The sequence below is a fragment of the Nicotiana sylvestris genome, chromosome 6, assembly GCF_000393655.2.
Source record: "Nicotiana sylvestris chromosome 6, ASM39365v2, whole genome shotgun sequence".
Taxonomy (NCBI): Eukaryota; Viridiplantae; Streptophyta; class Magnoliopsida; order Solanales; family Solanaceae; genus Nicotiana; species Nicotiana sylvestris.
This window is the reverse complement of record NC_091062.1, coordinates 96,789,418-96,810,585: the sequence shown is the minus strand read 5'-3', so window position 1 is coordinate 96,810,585 and position 21,168 is coordinate 96,789,418. Positions and strand designations below refer to the sequence as shown.

At 36.1% G+C, this 21,168-nt stretch overlaps 1 protein-coding gene across 1 annotated transcript; it reads left to right on the top strand.

The window, feature by feature from the left end:
• Window positions 1–4,132: 4,132 nt before the first annotated feature.
• LOC104231387 (6-phosphofructo-2-kinase/fructose-2,6-bisphosphatase-like) lies at window positions 4,133–19,900 on the top strand. Its single transcript, XM_009784377.2, has 23 exons — window positions 4,133–4,412; window positions 4,506–4,569; window positions 5,092–5,387; window positions 5,940–6,149; window positions 6,667–6,876; window positions 6,978–7,073; window positions 7,195–7,293; window positions 7,373–7,402; window positions 9,092–9,145; window positions 11,347–11,400; window positions 11,476–11,553; window positions 12,358–12,449; window positions 12,526–12,583; window positions 12,668–12,742; window positions 13,837–13,884; window positions 14,579–14,676; window positions 14,751–14,826; window positions 17,895–17,957; window positions 18,044–18,135; window positions 18,819–18,887; window positions 18,990–19,053; window positions 19,158–19,223; window positions 19,697–19,900. Exons 1-23 carry the CDS (start codon window positions 4,239–4,241, stop codon window positions 19,769–19,771), a joined length of 2,241 nt encoding a protein of 746 aa, XP_009782679.1. The 5' UTR covers window positions 4,133–4,238; the 3' UTR covers window positions 19,772–19,900.
• Window positions 19,901–21,168: the final 1,268 nt, after the last annotated feature.

Genomic DNA, 21,168 nt, shown 5'->3' with positions numbered 1-21,168 from the left:
TTGCTAAGAGTTCCGGATAATTGTAGAGTTTAAAGAAGCTCAATTGAGGTATGTATGGCTAAAACCTCCTCTTCGTAGAATTGAACCCCATGGCATTCATGCAATCAGTGTAAGTTCCGAATTGATCATTATAGAATTTGTTATCTCGAATGTGTTTGCGTTGAAGAATATATGTGCAATGTGTATTCCAATGATTTCATCATGTTATCTTACCATTTGAGGATATGTTAAAAATATGGAATATTTGCAAAAACAATGCCTAGGCTGCAAGTCAAATTTGAATAAAGATTGTTATGCCAAATTGTGTCTATGCGTCTTAGATTTTAAATTGCTCACATGTGTAAGCAAAGTATTGAATGAAAAGCCTTGTTGTGGTTGTTGATGATAATAATAACGTGAAATGTGGAAAAGAACTTGGATTATGAAATGCGGCCAGGTGCCAAGTATGATATAACAATTGTGGCCACTAGTGCCGATGGACTGAAAAAACATGAAAGAAGTATGAAATGAGATGATTGATAGAAAATGGTAATGTCTCGGGCGAGACGGCCTAGCCGGTCGGGCCGTGAGTGGACACTATGCCGCATACGTAGTGGTAATTGTGCTGGAAATTGAAATAAGAATTTGACAATGAAATTATGATTATGGTTGATGTCTCAAATGAGACGACCTAGCCGATCGGGTTGTGATCGGATTCCGTGTAAGAATGCGGTGGTATTGTGGATGATGGTGTATTAGTATTAAAGATGTCCCAATCTAAAGTTATGGAAATTTACTTGAAAACTTATGTGATTCTTAATTTGATGTTATGGTGTTGTTTAAGGCTTTTATTGATTTTATGATTATCTTCTTCTTGTATTATTGTTCATTCTAATGAGATAGTGTTTAGTTGTACATACTAGTACCATTCAACGGTACTGACGTCCCTTTTGCCGGGGCGCTGCGTCTTAAATAAATGCAGGTGGTTCCATAGCAGGCGGTGTTAATCATCGTTAGCGGTCCATCCTCCTCCCAGCAGTCTTGGCGAGTCCTATTTCATTTCGGGGTCATACATCTTTGGTTCCTTATGTACTGTACTTGAGGTATAGCGGGGGCCTTTTTGCCGTCACTTTTGTAGTACCCCTTTGTATATATTTAGAGGCTCACTCAATTGAGCGTTGGCCGCGCTCCCGAGTTTGGGGCATGACAAAATTTATAATATATAAATTTTGTCATGCCCCAAACTCGGGAGCGCGGCCAACGCTCAATTGAGTGAACCGGCTGAGCAAGCCTATTCGACACTTTTTACCCGACTCACGTATGATTAAGAGAGGGCATGCTTTTATCAATTAGACCTTAGGAAGGTCATATATATATTAATAAATCTTTTCATTAGTTACATCATTGTTAAGTTTCGAAATACACACATTCTTATGATTGAGTGGAGCAATAGCCTAAAACACAATATAATCCGTTGACCTTTCCAACACCTATATACAACTCACATAGTGTCTACGGAGCCTCTAAATATATACAAAAGGGTACTACAAAAGTGACGGCAAAAAGGCCCCCGCTATACCTCAAGTACAGTACATAAGGACCAAAGATGTATGACCCCGAAATGAAAGGGTATAAGCTGAAACCCCCTCATTTAGCTGTAGTCAAGCCAATATTGCAAGAGTATAATATTTTTTTCGTTGAAGAATATTAGTTTTGAATCATTAGATTATGTGAAAGTTTTTTTTTTAAAACTCAACAAGAGATAAACTGGTTTCTACTTGATAGTTTCTATAGCGACTTTTAAGTGTAACAAAGAGTATATATAAAGAAAAAATTGGTATGAAGTGAAATATTTTTTTTTAAAATGTAAACAAATTATTTCGAAAAAACTCTTTACTTTTTTTTAATTCAAAGATAAGATATTTTTGAAAATTAGTAGAGGCTTTTAAAATTATTTTAATAGAAGTTATATCATGGATAAACTCAAAAAAATCAAAATTTTATGGAATATTTACATAATATCCGATTATATTTATTCTTTACTTTTAATAGCTAATATAAATAGATGATATACGGACAACACATGATTATACACATATTATATATGGATTATATATAAATTACACATCATTCAATATTTTTAATTTAAGTGGTTGGGTGAGCGCCTATTTAGGCTGATTAGATAAAGCCAAAAGAAAAATATGAAATAATTTCAACCAAAGACTAAAAATATAATTAAAGTTCATATGTAGAACTCATCCTTTTATAGTGAAATAAATTAATTTTTCGTAACAAAAGAAATAATGACATAAAAAATAAGATAAAAGAAAATAAATATTGAAAAAATATTAGAAAGATCTAAAAATGAGAAATAAAAGATGACAACAAATTTCTTCTTATGTTTCATCTTTGTTGAGTATAAAAAATTTGAAAGTTAATCTCATCGATTTCAAATATTTTTTTCAACTTAAATACATAGATTATAAGATAAGGATATCTTCGAATATTTTTTTAATTTACATTATGTGTTGTTTTTAAAAAATCACTATTACTAACAAACTGATATGATATTCGAATTTGAATTGAAATGCAATTTGAGTAGTTTGCATTGAGCTTAAGCGAAGTATGGTGTCAAAAAATACACTACTTGACAACTTTAAGCAATATATGCAATGTTTTATAATAATAATCAACTAATTTAACATTTAATGATTCAAACAAATTTTTTATTTATATAGGGTATTAAAAATTCAAATTATGGAGCTAGAGATATCGATAAACTTAAAGTGGAGCCATACTGAAATAAATCTGGCCAAAGAATCATTTAAATTTTTAGATAACCGATTAAAGTGAATTTTAAATTAAGGATAATATATTCACTTGCATCATTATAAAGATAATCATTATTATAATATATATAAAGTTTTAGAAATTGAAATTTCAAAGTAGAAATATTTTTTGAGAGATAAAATCATACTAAATAAGAGTTCAAGTCAAATCAAAGAATCGTTTATATCGTGTCACCCTTTGTGCTTTGCCATAAAATGAGTTATTATTTCACTTTGTGGCTATTTTTAGGTTCCAATGACACCTATGAGAATAGTGCAAAAATAAAATTATCACTATGAGAATTGAGAAAATATTAAATCTTTTTTCATGTAGTGTTTGTTAATTAATATCTGATGATTATCTATAATTATTTAGAAGGTTTAAATGTTAAGATTATTTACATATAATTCAAATAACTCAGATGTTTTATGATTAATGTCAAATATCAAATTGGATTAAAAAAATTCACTAGCTAAAGATTTTTTATATTTTTAGATAGCCAACTAAAATGGGTTTTTAATTAAGAATAATATTTTCAATTATATTATTATAAAAATAATGTTTTAAAAACTACAATTTTAAGAAAGAAATATTTTTTAAGAGATATCAACACACCAAATAAGATTTCAAGTAGTAGTAAAAGAGTTAAGTCTTATCCAAAGAGTCATTCATTGTCTCAATATTTGATTGTTTTGCCATAAATATGAGTTATTATTTTGCTTCCCGACTATTTTTAGGATCCAATGACACCGACAAGAATGATATCAAAAAAATAAATAGAAGAAATAGTTAATTTTTTTCATGTAGTTAATATCCAATGATTATCTATATTTACTGAGAAAGTGTAAATTTTAAGATTATTTATATACAATCCAAATAACTTAAATATTTGACGGGTACTAATACTAGTTAATGGTAAATTAAGACAAAAAAAATTATTATTGTTTGGCCAGAATACCGTCATTCTCTTTTAAACAAGAAGTAATTCCTACGGAGAGGCATATAACTGTGAATAAAGAGGAAGAGGGGAAAACCTGCATAGATTTGAAGCTGCATTAATCCAGATTGGAGTTGCAATCATCATTCTGCAACTCCAATCTATTAGCAAAAGATACGTTTATCTCATTTTTATTATTTTATACGACCCAAATTAGATAGATTTGAACCTGCATATTCCAATTTATTGTTAACCTACAAGTCTAATTTATTATCCGAGTTGAGTAACATCGCCTTTTTTCCGCCCCACTCCATTCTTATCGAAACAGGAAAAAAGTCAACCAACCATTCTTTTTGTTTCTCCCACATCTTGCAATCTCCGTCTCTCTTAACCTATCCACAACTCACCATTATTTTTATTATTATAATAATTATAATTATAATATAGTACATTTATTAAGAATTTTTTTACAAGTTTTTTTAGCTTGAGCAAAATGGGCACAGGTTCATCAAAGAACCCAGACTCTAGTTCACATGGCAGCGAGGACCATGGAGGAGGACAACTCTACGTCTCTCTCAAAATGGAAAATTACAAACTCAAAGGCGAACTCATTCCTCATGTCTATGGCTCTGTCCCCCTCATTGGTTCCTGGGATTCTTCTAAAGCTGTACATTTTATTAAGCAGCTCTGATTTTTTACTCCCCAATTTGAACTACTGGTATTTACTAATTCTAATGCCAATTTCATTTTTCATCTTCAGCTTCCCATGGAACGCGAATCCACCTCTATGTGGGAACTCAGTTTCGTCGTTCCTCCTAATCACGGTTTGCTCCTTTTGTTATTTTCTTCAACTCGTTGATTTCATGGAATTGCCCTTTCCCCCTCCAAAGTAACTATGCACTGACGGTGTAAACAAAACTTTTACACTATCAGGATCAATCAAAAGATAGATATGTATGGGTAGTCGTCAAAAAATGAGATTCTAATAGTGAGGGTAAGTCAAGTTACCTACTGCAACAAGTAAGGTGACCTAATAGTGTAGAAGAATCTTTAGACAGTATCAGTGCATTTAACTTGTTAAATACTTTGCCCTGATGGTGTACATTTTCTTTTCACTATTAAGTCAATCAAAAGATATCTACCGCTAAGACTCCATAAAAGGTGAGATTTGTAATATTGAAAGTAAGGCACCTGCTACTATAGGTAAGTTAACCTGATAGTTTAAAGAATCGTTACACTTTCGGTGCATATAACTTAAATCCTATTGATATAGGAGGATTAATATAGCCGACCTCAACTAGCTTGAGATTGAGGAGTTGTTGATCAATTGACTTTTCTTTATGAAGAGACGTTGGACTTTAAGTTCCTGTTGAAGCCAAAATACAACCATGAGCCTTATATAGTGGAAGAAGGTCAAAACCGTGTACTAATTGCTGGAACATTACAAGGGGACGGCCATTCAGCTTCGTTTAAGCTGGACAACGAAGAGATTATTGAATATAGAGTGTTTGTTAAAGCAGATAGAGTTTCACCATTTGACCTTGCGGCTAGTTGGAGAGCCTTTCAGGAAAATCGCAAGCCTTCCACTGTTCGAGGAATACCGGATGTTAGCATAAACTCAACACCAGCGATGGGCGCAGAGGTAAGGTGTTGCCATTGTCAGTTAGACTGCTAATCATAAGTGCTGCTTTATAAACCTTCATGCTAGAAGCCTGTCCTTACTATCTTGTTGGTGGTTTCTCCATGTCAATTAGTGTTTGTCAAACATTTTTGGAGCCAGGTGCGTTGTGCATTTTCATTTGGAGCAAATGCGATAAACTGTTCTACGTACATGCTATTGGATCAATAAATGTCGTACAACTAAAGACGGAAAACTTACTTTGGTTATGAGCATTATGGGGTTGCAGATTTTGATATTCAATAGGTTTAAATTTGAATATAGATGCTTAGCCTATGCATGTTTGTTAGTATATGTGTATTTTGAGGAAACTTTTGGACTTTGTGTTTTTAATCCGTGCTCCTCATTGTTCTCTATTGTCTATTGGTCAAATTGATCATGTTTTTAGCTTCTGCTGATGCTTGTGGATGAATATTGCTTACTAGGGCCTGTCTTCTATAAATTCCGGTTGTTGGATATGTTTGTCATATATGCCTTAATACTATTAATTACATTTTAAACAATTTTTCTCGACAGAGTGGCTCTTCAGCTAGTCTAGAGCTTGATCTTGAACATTATGTTGTCCCTGCTCCAACAACATCTGCAATGGTTTACGCAGCTAACTTGACAGAAACTCCCAGGTCACTAAAACGTACAGGGGTATTTTCTGGGACAGATGGCACTACCATTCCTAGGCCTTCCTCAAAGGATGGTCACACTTCAAATGATCGTCCTGCTACAATAAAGGTTCTCTTGGTGCCTTTTGTTTCTGTTTTTGTTCCATTCTTATCTAACATAATAAACCCCCAAAGTGCACTGAGATTCAGAGTTTTGCTAATTCTTCCTTTTTTTTTTTCTTGATTAAGTGTTTAACTGTAATGCATTCCCATAATTTAAGCGACTTCAACATTAGCATATCTTTTGTACATGATAGTGATCATTATCATAGTCAGTAAAATGATAAAGCTATTCAACTCTAGCACTTCATCTTTTTCATCCCCAACTAAAATTCTTGTGTAATAGGCATCTGTATGTGGTGATCATATGACCAATCGTAGACGCTATTTAAAATTATATCCCATGTTATGTATGACAGGTATCACATTTGCTGGTGACATGCATATTATGTTATTGATGTTCTCCCTACTTACTTTGCCAACCTTTTGCTCTTATTGTTCTAAGTATATTACCATTTGCTTTAAATTGTACCTCATAGGTTAGGAACTGCACTTGATTCACATTGTGCCGTCTTTTTATCATTCAGGAGATGGAAGTGATTGTCCCAGATCTAAGTAGAATGCCCTCAGGGTCTGCCATGGCTGAATCCAAGTCCGTGGGAACGTTCTCGTCTTTGCAAAAACAAGATAGTTACAGAGGACTCCTTGTAGATAGAGGTGTGGGATCTCCTAGACTAGTCAAATCACCCAGTATAACCAGTTTTACTCTTGATCTCAAGCCTGATTCAGATGCCAAGGTGTGTAGAAATCTAATGTGTCCATTGTGATGAATACTGTAATAAAATCTCTGCTGTGGCGTGGTTTACACATCTGATATATCTTTCTTTTTAATTTTTAGAATATGATGCCAGCTGCTGCAGGAGCCGTTGCGGCTGGAGCTGTAGCAGATCAGATGCTTGGGCCAAAGGAAGACAGGCATCTAGCAATCGTTTTGGTATTTTCATTTTCTGATGAAGAACTGATAAGCACTAATTAGCTTTGAATTGACTTTCCTTATTCTTGGAGTAGTATCTTATGCAACAAATGATCTTAGGATTTACATATGCTGCCTGCAGGTTGGCTTACCAGCTCGTGGAAAAACTTTTACTGCTGCTAAGCTAACTAGGTATCTTCGATGGTTAGGTCATGATACCAAGCACTTCAATGTTGGGAAGGTAAATTATAGCAGTTGTTCTTCAATGTCTTTCTAAATTTGCAAAAGTAAGGAAACTAACCACTCCTTTTCTGTGACAGTACCGCCGACTCAAGCACGGAAGTAACCAGGTAGTTTAATTGCCTGAATTGAACTGTTTTTCTAAATTGCTCCAGTCAAAAAGAACTGCCGTCTCATATATCCCCCCCCCCCCCCCCCCATAAAAAAAAGAAGGGGGAAAAGAACTGGTACTACAATTAGCAATTGTATCAAGAGATCTAAAAATTTTATGTTCTGAAGAGAGTAGAGACAAAACGTAGTAGTCCTTGGACATCCTTTTTGTAGAAAATATACAACATGTGCAGACATTCATGCACAAAATGCAGAAATTCTAAATTATTCCTGGTAGTAGGTTCTGCATGCTGATTTACTTTACTCTGATCTATAAAGTTGAAAAATCATTTCCCCCAATAAGATATTAAAGAATTCAACCTCAAGGATGCCTTACAGTCCAGATGCTGGGCATGCTGCTTTTGTTGCACTGTTTTCTAATTTCACTACTGGGCTTATATTTTGAAGCCACCGAGATAAGATAAAGTGGCCGCTTATATTCCTTACATTTGTTAGTAGTGTGCTGATATAGAACAAATTTGAAGGATGTCATGCCTAATTGTGAGCATGAAAATAGTATTATAGGGTTTGTTATGTGGTGGAAAGAACAGAAAAAGGTATTGAGCTTTCATGGTATCATAGGGAAGAGTCCCAGAGAAGATTTTGGGACTGCTTGGCATTATTACAACATAACAGCAGAGACTAAGAAGAACCATGGAGGAAGGTGTTGGAATCTAATCCAAAACTCCTAGGAACAATTTCTTCCGAGGAAGGAAAATTCTTGGGAGATGAAATGAATGTGTTGTACTCAGAAATTATCAACTGTTCGGACCTGTACTACCATGTAAAAATTATGAGAGAAGCCCGAACTTGAAAAAGGCATCGTTAGTAAGTTTGTGCAACTCCTGCTGGGCCTTACCAACATTTGGTTAATATCCTAAATGCTTACCAATATTTGGTTAATATCCTAAATGTAATTACTGGCCTTTATGCAGCTCTTGCCAAATAGTGTTTGGAGAGCATTTGTGCTTAGAGGCTTCCATGAGCACTCTAGTTGCTACAATTTATATGAAGAGTTAGATTTTAAGGGTAAGTGAACTATGGTGATTCAAGGTGGATGAGGGCCTGTTAGAGAACATTAAACAACTTCCTCCATGATTCTTGGAGAACACAAAGTTACCTATATGCCTCACTTCCGGAATAATAATAAAATATTTTAAAATTGACAAATGTTTATAGAAGTGAGAAATCTCTAATTCTAAATGTAAAACAACTGAAACATGCTCGTACAGGTGGGCCTTGTGGATAAAACCGGTTTTCATCTAGATGTCCCAATTCATTTTTTTTTGTCATGACAATTTCTGGAAATGAAACAATTTAACAATCTTCCTTTTTAGAGGAATTTGTCATATGTTGCTTGTCAAAACTGTTTCTGTACTTGATTTCGTTGTTCGTCAGACTGATAGATGATTCACTTGTAGCTATCCTTGAAAACTCAACTCTTGAATGAATTTTACCAGTTGTTGTCATCCTTGACATTTTCTTCTTTTTGGTGCTATTACTTTCTACCTTTCTACACATTGTGATGAAGCAACTACATATGTCTTGGTGATGACTTATTGGATCTTTTCCCTCTTGGAGCTATAAGTTCATATTAATTGAAATAGAAACTGTGAAACTTCTTTTTCTTGTGTATCTTGTTGATGCAGTCTGCTGATTTCTTCCGAGGTGACAATCCAGAAGGCTTGGAGGCTCGCAATGAGGTAATGTCTATCAGCATAAAGAAAAAGAATAGGGTTTTTTTTTATTGTCTGTTTGCTAGAAGCCTGAAATCATCTTAAGTAGGAGTGGCAATGAGGCAGTGACCGGGCAGGCATACCAAATGCTATCCCAGTATTGACCCCATTTTGGCCTCTATTCTCTGTCGTCTAAGTTGCTCCGACATGGCAGTTTAGGTGCCGTACCCGTGTCGACACGACACTAGTATGGGTGTGGGTATGGGATCCGTACCGGATCTGGTCAAACAATTTCGGATACTTTGATCACGACGGGCGGAAAATTCGAGACGAGATACAATTTGGTTCCCGAAATCAGAATCCTAATAATTAGGGTAAAGTTGAAGAAAATAGCATACATTTTCTAAGAAATCAATCCTTTACTTATCTACAACTTGAGAATAAAAAAGAAATCCACAATTTACAATCTATACTTAAGTATTTCACATAATTTCTCATAATTCAGAGACATGTTTTATATCTTTGTTTTTTTGAATTATTTTTAGCCGGATCCCGGCACCCGTATCCGTACTAGGATCCGTATCCCCGAATCTTAGAATTTACATCTCGAAGGATCCGACTTCTAGATCCGTACCCGTGTCGGACACCCGTACCCGTATCCGAGCAACTAAGTCTGTCGTTTCCACAGTTATCAAATTGGCAACGGCATACATAGGATTTTGACACTTACCTATTGTTAGAACTCAGCTAGTACCATGTTTGGGTTTGAGGTGGTGGGTTTCAATAAGGCTTTACTTCTATCCCGAACTGATGTTTACTTTACATTATTTTTCAACCAGTGTTAGCCTATCGTGTGTGTATGTGTGTATTATGTACACATATACATTTAATTGTATTTTTCAGGGAAGTAGTGTCGGATGACACCACTTGAAGCAATGGAAGATTTAGAGGAAAGAGGCAAGACCAGTAAGATGAGAGGCTGAGCTTTAAAAGGGCAGTACATTCAGCTCCGTGCTTGTGTATTTTGCTAATATGCAAACAGGTGGATTTTGGGATTTTTAATTGGAAGTTGACAAGGAAGATTGCATGTCAAACATGATAGATAGAGCTGTTGAAATGGAGATGTAGGCTCCCCCTAATGTGGTCAGAGGAGGTCACCGTCTGCCCTTTCCTTGTCTGTTGTTCAGCATGATTTAAAACTGGGGTTAAATATCGGTTTGAGATTGGGAAAGAGAGGGATGGGGGAAGATAGAGAGAAAAAGTGAAATCCGGGAGATTCAGTCATAACTAGTAGCAATAACGATGGCTTTCTCTCCTTTCGTGTTTGTGTTCTGTTGGGAAATTAAGGTTCTCTTATGTTCTCTCTGTTTTTTGTTCTGTGTCCCAAAAGAACCATAAGGAGTGTCAGACGTGTTCTTATGTGTCTTGAGAGACAGGAGAGATCAATGAAAGAGAGTGGAGGGTTGTCCTCTGGTGTGATCTGTTTTGAGAAACGTGGAATGAAGAAAGAGTCAGAGGGTCTGGTTTGCAGAGGTAAGGGTGTGCACTAGCTAACTTGAATCTAAACCCCAGATAAGTTATGAGAAATTACGTATAAACTTTTGAAGTCCTATCTCCGACCCCGCACAGTGCTATGAAAAAAATTCCCTGACAGTGCTCCATTCCCCATGTAATCTATAATCTCTATCCAATTATGGACAGGTTCTTGATTGCCCTGCCCCAACATCTTAGTAGCCCCTCCTGGCGTCCCAGAGAATAGAACATATGGATAGGGATTTTTCATATACCATGCATGGGAAATTTTCAGTTTGCATCAATATTCTCCATTGCCAATCCAGCACCCATTAATTGGTCATTGGACCATTCATTTTTAGGAGAACATTTGACTTGTGTTATATCTACTTTATAAGAGTTGTAGATAGGGATAAATTGCTTTCATATCTTGCTGTAGAAGGTACTTTCTAGAATTTGTGGTTTAGATATGGATATTGGATGGCCATAGGTCCATATATTTACAGTCTGTCTGTTAATATTTGAGGAAATTTCTAATCTTCTTGTTGTTGTAGTCATGGTAAGAGTTCATTGTTACATCGTCTCTAGGGCTAATGTGCAGAAAATTTTGAGTTCTAGTGTATCATTAATCTCTCCTATAGTTACATTGCACTTAATTTATTCGTCGGATTAACTTTCTTCTTTTCACATAGTTTTAATACATCACATGCTACTAGGTAGCAGCCCTTGCAATGGAAGATATGACCGCTTGGATGCAAGAGGGTGGTCAGGTAAGTCTTCTGTTATTTTTAATGAACAGTACCTGTTTCTGAGTTTCCAATAACAATATCCATTACTGAATGCAGGTAGGAATTTTCGACGCCACAAATAGCTCGAGGCAAAGAAGGAATATGCTTATGAAAATGGCTGAGGGAAAATGCAAGGTGAAGTCTCATTAATGGACATGTAATATTACTGCTCTTAGTTTCCTTTAATAGAACTGTAAGATGTATTTCTCAAGCTTTGGTCCAGTGGTAAGAATGCAACATGTGATGAGTGGGTGAGGCGCACGTCATGGGTTCGATTACCAGTGCATGCTACAAAAGCCTGGTATTTAAGTGTAGAGGGGCGGACCCATTATCCACCAAGTTTCTTACCATGCGCCACGAGCCTCTGTGATTTCTTGGTTATCAACTTAAAAAGAAAGAAAGAACTGTAGGATGTGTTTAATTCACGCCTATGGAAATGCAAGTACTGGATTACTAGCAAATAATATTTGTCAGCTAATACTATACCTTATCTTGTTTCCATGGGTGGGAGGGGAGAGGTGGAGATAACATAGAAGTCCTCAAAGTGATGAAGTGAACATGCCCTTATTTCTCTTTGGGCAGTTGCATGTTTCTGAATTCTAGGTTGAAACTATCAATTCTTTGTCTGTCGAAAGAGTATTGAAATTCACAAAGGACTATTACATACGGATCATCAAGGCTATGTTTTTAGTTTCTTATTACTTCAAAAATTGCAGCACTGTGAAGTTACCCCGACTTGTTGGCTGGAGTGCTTATGTATCTCAGCGCTTTAATTCATCTAAGTACTTTCTTTTAATAGATTTCTTTTAATAGATTCCTTTTATTAAATGTACTTCGTATGGTGATACTTGTTGGTGGATTTGATGGATCCATATGCAGAAGCTTGAGTTTATCTGCTCTTAGTACTCTTTCTTGATGTCTGTAATGCTTTACTTGCAGATTATTTTCTTGGAAACAATCTGTAATGATCGTAAAATAATTGAAAGAAACATACGTCTGAAAGTTCAACAAAGCCCAGACTATGCTGAAGAGTATGATAACTTGCTGTATCTTTTGGTGTTTCTCATATTAGTTAGAAAAACTTACATTGTTGGCATTGTTGTACAGGCCAGATTTTGAAGCTGGATACAGAGACTTCAAAAATCGCCTTGATAATTATGAAAAGGTGATTCTTTATCATGGTTGTTATTTTTATATTCAGCTATGAATGCTTAACATCGTGTTATGTAATGGTTATCATTTTTTTAAGGTTTATGAGCCAGTGGAGGAAGGTTCTTACATCAAAATGATTGATATGGTCAGTGGTAATGGAGGACAAATACAAGTAAGTTACCGTAGTTCATTTGTTTACGAAGTTCACACTTACAAATTTCATGCATTGTTTATTGGAGGACACTTCAAAAAGTTTGTGATGCAAGCATTGGTAGCAAACACTGCATTTTCCATCCAAGGAATTAATTCCAAGGTGGACTTTAGTCAAACAAATTTGTCTTGATTTCTTCATGATGATTTTGAGTAATTCCAGTGACAGCAGGCCACCTGTGAGGCTGGCTCAAGTGGTAGATTGTGCCTCTGAAGGGTTTTAGGTCTTAGGTTTGATTCTTTTAACTAGGGGTTTTAACTTCCTTCACCATATCTGGCAAACTTTGTGATTAGTGATTTGATTTTCTATATGTTCTATCTTGTGAAGGAATATGAAGTCCCCTGGCTTCTTCAGGTGTTCATCGCATTTAACTTCTGTGATAGCTATATATCTTTTGACGGTCGGAAGGACTGTCTAAACTCTAAAAGTTATTCTAGATGCTTTCACAGGCTGACATAGAATTTTGAATGCCAATTTCATTTTCACATGGGTCGAATTTTAGGAGCTGGAGAAAAGGTGTAATCTGTGGAGCAGACGATGCTTAGATTGGCTTCAGTAAGAAATTCAAAAGCTATTGACAGTGGATTATTCAGTTAATTAAAGAGAAAAGAGAGGTTGGAGCAATTCAGAACTGGCTATAGGACTTTCTCATTCTTTCTTAATATGCCTGTGCAGAAGTTTGCAAATTTGTCCATCTTTTTGGCTAGCCTTGTTTTGAGTTCATAGTCAGTTGCATTTCCAGTAGAGTATGGAGATAGGCTTATATAAGTAAATGACTTACTTTCCAAAATTGATGGAAGTTTGTGCCTCTGTCAAGATTCTTCTAGTTTTATCTGAGTTACTCTGCTTTACTATAATGCCAGAGGCATGCATGCACTTATATAAAATTCTACTTTCTTTTAATTAGATTGCAGCTAGACTTCCTGCAACTATAGACTAAGTTTCTGTGCAACTCAATTCACATTCTAAGGAGGAAATAGAATCCTACCAAATCAGTCTCTAGAAATTATATATACAGCTTCACACTCCTTAAAGGGTCTGTTTGATTTGTGCAGGTGAATAATATTAGTGGGTATCTTCCTGGGAGGATCGTCTTCTTCTTGGTAAGTTACTGCTCTCCTACTAAGTGGTCTCTTTTCTCTTCCAACAGACTACTGTGTCTTTGAGGCATCTCCTGAATCCTGTTGAGTAAAATTGTTAGCCATGAAGGAATTGCTTTTATTTCGTTTAACACCTGTAACCTCTTTGGTATCCTTCCTCTCCATGGAATACGGACAAAAGGAAAAAAAGAAAAAAGAAAAAGAAGCAAAGACTGCGATAAGACGCATCCACAGATGGTTGCTGCCTTAGTTTAGTCTTCAAGACTCGGGATCTGTTCTTGTGGTTTCGAGAAAAGGAGAGATTAACAATTCAGAGTTTGGCAGCAGTGCCAGTATTCTTGCTACTGTCTGATTTCACTACCGGTACAGACTGGTAAATGGAAAATTTCCATGCTGTACAGACCGTATCCTCTTTACTGGTGTTCTTTTCTTCATTTGAATGTATAACGAAGATATGGCACATTCCTGTGGGGAAAGGTGGGGCTTCACATTTTGCCTAAGAGTGAACTTCATATACGTCATGGGCGCTCTACTTATCCCAGAAAAGTAAGGAAGGAAAGATAGAGATTTGGCCACACACTAGCAGTCATTGCAAGATGGCAATTGGCTTGATCTAGACATCTTTTTGTTTAATTTGCTTCTCTCATTTGCTCTTAAATTTTGTTGGAAGTGCCCAACAGATTGACATGATATGCAGGTCAATACACATCTGACACCCCGTCCAATTTTTCTAACAAGGCATGGAGAGAGTCTATACAATGTTAGAGGCAGAATTGGGGGTGACACTGCCATAAGGTTTTTATCCTCTTAACACCTTGAAAATGCTATATGTTTTTGAGGAATAACACATTGAAATTTTTCTCTGACAGTGAAGCTGGGGAGCTCTATGCGAAGAAGCTTGCCAATTTTGTTGAAAAACGACTTAAAAATGAGAAGGCCGCTTCTGTGAGTTCCATTATTGATGATTCAATTGTATACTTTTTTCTTTTCCTTTTCGTTTTTGACTTTGACTTGTGCTTTTATTAAAATTGAAAAATGGGGATTGACCTACAGCTTCTGTATGGGGTATCGCAGGTAAGTTGAGGGAGGGCTGGGAAAAAGATAGGCTTAAAGCAATTGAGAAAGCATTAGGAGTGACTCATACATTTAGGAGAAAGCATTAGGATTGGAAAAGCATTAGAAGCCACTGAATGAGATGGGTACAACCTTGAGAGCGTAGCTTTCTGTTTTTTTTGACCTTTTGCTCTGTTACTGGTAACATATTCAGAAAAACTAATTCTTCATTTTGAAACCTGTTCTGTATTATTTTGTTCTCTGGCTAAAGAAGAAAGCTTCCTCTAATTGCTGATGAGAACTTTTTCTGAGTGACTACAACAACAACAAAAAAAATCCAGTATAATCCCACAAGTGGAGTCTGGGAAGGGTAGTGAGTATGCAGCCTTACCCCTTGTGCAGAGGCTGTTTCTGATAGACCCTCGGCTCAAAGCAAGTATACAAAATCACAACAATATATAAAAGAAATACAGTACTGTAAAAGTCAAGGAAGCAATAAAGATAGTAGAAAAACCAAAACACAAGCAACGTCAGGCAGTAATAGAATTCTAAGAATATGAGAATACTAGAATAACACTACTACTGCTGTAATGAAAGTTGTAATGAAAGGAAAGAGGCTCAATTGCCTACTAGCCTTCTACCCTAATCCTCGCCCTCCACACCCTCTATCAAGGGTCATGTCCTCGTAAGCTGAAGATGCGCCATGTCCTGCCTAATTACCTTTCCCCAATATTTTTTCAGCCTACCTATACCTCTCTTCAAACCCACCATCGACAATCTCTCACACCTCCTCAATGGGGCATCCAGACATCTCCTCTTCACCAGCCTGAACCACCTCAACTTCGCTTCCCGCATCTTGTCCACGAATATCTTCATTTCTGACCATGTCTCTCCCGGTATGTCCACACATCTATCTCAATATCTTCATATCCGCTACTTTCATCCTTTGGACATGAGAGTTCTTGACTGGCTAACACTCCGTCCCATACAACATAGTCGGTCTAGCCAACACTTTGTAGAACTTACCTTTAAATCTTGGTGGCACGTTCTTATCACAAAAGACACCGGATGCTAGTCTCCATTTCATCCATCTCTCTCCAATACGATGAGTGACATGATCGTCGATCTCCCCATTAACCTTGGATTACAGACCCAAGGTACTTGAAACTAACTCTCTTAGGGATGACTTGTGAATCCAGTCTCACTTCCACGTCTACCTCCTGAGTAATGTCACTGAACTTGCTCTCCAAGTATTCTGTTTTAGTCCTGCTCAACCTGAAACTTGAGACTCCAGGGTCTGTCTGAGTAACTACATCTCAATCATAAAAAAACCACATCGACTACACCTCAGTTCCAAGCATCTCAATAGTTTAAAAAAACAAAGTTTAAACTTCCTGCTATGGATAGTAAACTGTGCCAGGAGCAGGAACCTTTGGCCTTTTCCCCCAAGGCGAGCATGCATGTTTTGTTTTTTTCTTTTTCTCAATGTTTTCAACTGGGAAAATTAGCTCTCTAGAGGAAGCATGAGCACAACCCTCTCTGATATTTGTAACTTCCTACTCGTTAGATAAACTGATAAAGTAGCAAACTTTCTTTTTGATAAGTAATATTATTAATGTTCTAATACAGAGGAGGTACAGAATATATACAGAGGTGGACGAACATTCAATTCCTGTTCTAGACTTAAGGTGTCAATTAAGTCCAATAGATGGGATAGTTCCTTCACAATATCCCCCTGATCCAAAACTACAAGTGTTGAAGACATCTATATATATTTACAGCAATATGTTCTTCTTGTCCATCTTCTTGCCCTTGACTGCTGCTAAGAGATTGCTTCAGAGTGCCTGGCATAACCCATTTCACTCCGAAAGGGCACAGGAACATAGCCCATATTTGCTAATTCTGATTGCAATGCAACAACAAATGATTAATATATTCTAGAGAATCTTCGCATAGAAAACATCTGTTGCGCAACAAATACCTTCTTCTTTGTGGATTTGTTGTGAGTTAAACATGCACCATGGTTAGCAATCCATCCAAAACATGTGACTTCTGTTGGAACTTTCACTTTCCAAATCATCTTCCAAGGCCATTGATTTTCTGCAATATTACCCTGTTGAAGCAGAATTGCATAACAAGATTTAACAGAAAAATAACCATCCCTGCTTCCTGTCCATATAATGGTATCTTGTTGATCCTCCACCAGATTCTAAAGCAGTAGTTGCAAATGTCATATGTAGTTTTGAACTAAAAGAATCCAAAGCAGTATTTATACTTCTATCATTGCTTACACAAACTTGAAGCAGAATTAAGGGCAGCTGAAAATTACGAAGGCAAGTGTATGAAAACATTAGCTGCCAACTATTTTCGAACATATGGAAAGTACCATTTTATGTTGCTTCCAAAATTTAAATAATTGGTATTATCCTTAACTGCGTTACTCCTAATTAGCGGGGCAGATGCCAAACTTCTATACCGATCTTAAGATATAAGGAATCCCTCTGTGGAAAATGTGATTTCAAGCTTGTTACTCCTGTTTGCGCAAAAGAGGCCCTGGTTTCTCCTCAAAAAAGAAATCAAAGAAATAATAAAATAGATTCAGGTGCTATCTTCTTTTGACTTTTTGTATGGTTGCAGTCTTGCGGCTGATCTTTGGGATTGTGCCATGTTATAGTATCTTAAAATTTTTGGTTTCAAGGAATTAAAAGCTTGCTTTTTCTGAAGAACATAATGCACATGAAGTAGCATAAGTTTCAATCTTTTTTTTCCCCCCATTTCTCCATAAACCTTGAAAAATGCATTTTTAGCTCCTTAGTTGTTTGTTAAGACTTTTAGTAGGTGGTGCTGACCCTGCATAAAGCATTTGTAGTTGAAGATAGCTGGTAGTGCTTATTCTGCACAAATTGTTAGATATATGCTAGAGAATGTTGTATAAAAACCCTATATTTTCTTTGGCTTAGATATGGACCAGCACATTGCAAAGAACAATTCTGACAGCTAGTCCAATTGCTGGGTTTCCCAAGGTTAGCTTGTTGAACTGTTTGTTTTCTTTTGTTAATCTTGACTTTGGTGAAGTATGGTTCTTCCTCTTTCCTTACTCCTTTTTCAGATACAATGGCGAGCCCTTGATGAAATAAATGCTGGCGTATGTGACGGAATGACATATGAAGAAATAAAGAAAAATATGCCTGAAGAATATGAGTATGCTATAACTCTTCTTTTACCTTTCGTGAGGCACACTTATCCATCTGGCTGTGACACAGTAGGATTTTAACCAAGTAGAATTTTATATAACGTTTATACAAACATTCAGCAAACTATTAACACATACCAAAGGGGAAATAAGCCCCATCAGTTACCAAAAGGTGATATTGCTATGACAGGGAATTGACCATAGAGTTAGTTTGGTGTCTACTTAACGAGTTTAACATGATATTGATTGGGCCCATTGCTTTGTTTTTTATTTTGCCAGAATCTATCTGTATAGGCAATGCAACTGGATTAAACTGCTTCGAAATGTAGTAAGCTAAGGTCTTCCATGATGTCTCAGGACTAGAAATTCAAATATTAAGTAATTAGCACGATTCTCACCTTCCTAGTTTGTGAGTAATTTGTGGAACAACTGATCTGAAAGACTCATGTATGGAGTAAGAACATCTCCATGGAATCAACACACTCATCTGCTTCATTATCTTCTAACTTCCTATGATTTACTCTTCCTCTTTGTATGCTTTTATAAATAGTGCATCATTGACTTGTCAGAAGAATGAAGCTGGTCTGCACCATTCTCTCTTACTGATCATGAACAATGCTCTCTTTTTCATCTTAAACCGCAATTACTTGTTAGTTGTCAAATATTGCTTGTTACTTGTTTATGCATACAGGTCACGCAAAAAGGACAAGCTGAGGTATAGATACCCTAGAGGTGAATCTTATCTTGATGTCATACAAAGGTTTGTTATTTAAGCGTTTATAATGTATGATTTGTTCCTTCAATAAATTAAGTCTAGGTATCTGCAAATTTCTGATCCTTCTAATGAACATTCAACACGCAGGTTGGAGCCGGTGATTATTGAGCTTGAAAGACAGAGAGCACCAGTGGTGGTGGTATCTCACCAGGTTGGTAAATGTGCCGATACTGTGATACATGAAGATTAGCTTGCTGCCATACCAATAGAGCATGTGCTTGACTTTAAATATTTTCTTTCTAAATTCTCTTGTAGGCAGTATTGAGGGCTTTGTATGCTTATTTTGCTGATAGGCCTTTGAAAGAAGTCCCACACATTGAGGTAATTACTTGAAATACTGGTAACTTCTTTCTTTCTGAGCAGGAATGCATATCCATTCCTGCTGATTGGCACATATTGTTTACGTACATGATATATTTGAGATGCTGAAAGAAGTTCATTAAGGCATCTCGTATGAAAAATATGCACCCAGGTTAGATGTTGAACATTAAAAAACATGTGTTAGGGGTGTTATCTTTTCAAGGTTGTGGAAACGGTTGGTGCTAAATGATAGTTGAGGGTTTTATCAACTCATCATTTAATAGGGAAAATGGCTTTGAACTTGGACTGGTCTCCTGATTTTATTATAGTGGCTGGAAGACAAGGTTAAAGCATGTAGTTGCTATCGGGGAAAGTTTGTTCATTTATGCTTCATTTTAGCGAACTTAAAGCAGAAACCTATGCTATTTGCTTTCCTGATCTTGTATAAAATGGAACTGTCATTTTGTTTTACCATTTTCCTTCTTAACTTCCAGACGCCACTTCACACAATCATAGAGATACAAATGGGGGTTACAGGAGTGCAGGAGAAGAGATACAAGCTGATGTAGGTCATTGCAACTTGACTTGCTAATTCATAGCTGCAGCAATTGCCTCATTCTTCAAATTGTAATCGATACCAAAAATTGTATATCAACGAGACTGACATTAAAGTGTATAATTTTGAAGGGCTTCATCTTCGTCTTCTTCTTCTTCTTACTGCCTTCTCCAGTTCCCCTATTTCTCTTTTCTTTGTGATTTCACGAGCAAATAATCTCTCCAAAGTTGTGACATATCCAGCTTACTGGGACTAAACTGGTTCTTAATACGGTCAATTATTGAAGATGACAAACTTTAAAACCTCTTTTCCTCTCCTCCAAATACACATGGGACCCCTGAAGCGGGTAACTCAGGCAACTCGGACCCTTTTATCGTCACAGAATAAGACAGGCTATTCCCATCACAATTTATCACTGTTTCTGCTAATTCTCTATGTTTTTTACTTAAATGCATTTATGTATTGGTTCTTGGGTCTTGGTGCAAGCTCGTCATAGGAATCGAAACTTTTTTTACCTTGTCTCATTTTTGAGTGCTTGTTTATTGAATTCATCATTTGAATTTATACATTGTTAAATACTCACTTGAGATGTTTTGCATCAATCTCCAGATGCATTAGTCTAGGTTTGAAATTATGGTGAACGAATGTGTTAAAAGGAGAAAAGATAGACGTAAAATCACAGTTGTCTCAAAAGACCTATACTTTCTTGGAATCAATTCAAACATATATATATACACACACACACACTCCATCATCTTTATATATTTAAAAATAATTTAACTTTAAACTTTTTATTTATACTTAATAACATGCTTTTATTTATAACTGCATAAATCTCATGGCAGGTGTAACATCATAAGTTTCAACTCTTTGTTTTATTTTTAAATTTCGTGTCTAGTTAACTACACCACCAACAACACTTTCATCTCAAACAAGTTGGGATTGACTGTATGGATCCTCACAATTAAGTTTCTCCATTTAAGCTCATCTCAAGTCATCATCATTCCAAATATTTCTTTCTTAACGAGCTAATAAAGATGAAGAGGTGTGCATGCAGCAGGAAGTTAAAGACCTTATGCGGATAAATTTTTACCGGAAGCTTTTTATTTTAATTTTTTGGAACTCAGTTCTTACCGGAAGTTAACAAAGTATATTAGCATGCATTCCGTGCGGACTGCATTGACATGTTGCTGCATTCTTAATCAATATATGTGTCATTTGGTCGAGCTCTAATCCTGAATTCTCAAAACAAGAATACTACGTGGTGGCAAGTAATTTTTAATTTTGGTTTGGGGCTGACTAAAATTAGCTGTACACAAAATAGGACAAAAAGCACAGAAAATAAACAGAACAGTTTTCATTAACTGATGGTGAAAATTTCCAATCTTGGTGTTGATGCATTATGAAAGA

Excerpts from the sequence above, each read along its gene's own strand:
- LOC104231387 (XM_009784377.2), top strand. The coding sequence starts at position 4,239 with ATGGGCACAGGTTCATCAAAGAACCCAGACTCTAGTTCACATGGCAGC. Across the intron at positions 4,570-5,091 it reads CGTCGTTCCTCCTAATCACG|AGACGTTGGACTTTAAGTTC; the intron begins GTTTGCTCCTTT and ends TTCTTTATGAAG. Across the intron at positions 11,401-11,475 it reads GGATGCAAGAGGGTGGTCAG|GTAGGAATTTTCGACGCCAC; the intron begins GTAAGTCTTCTG and ends TACTGAATGCAG.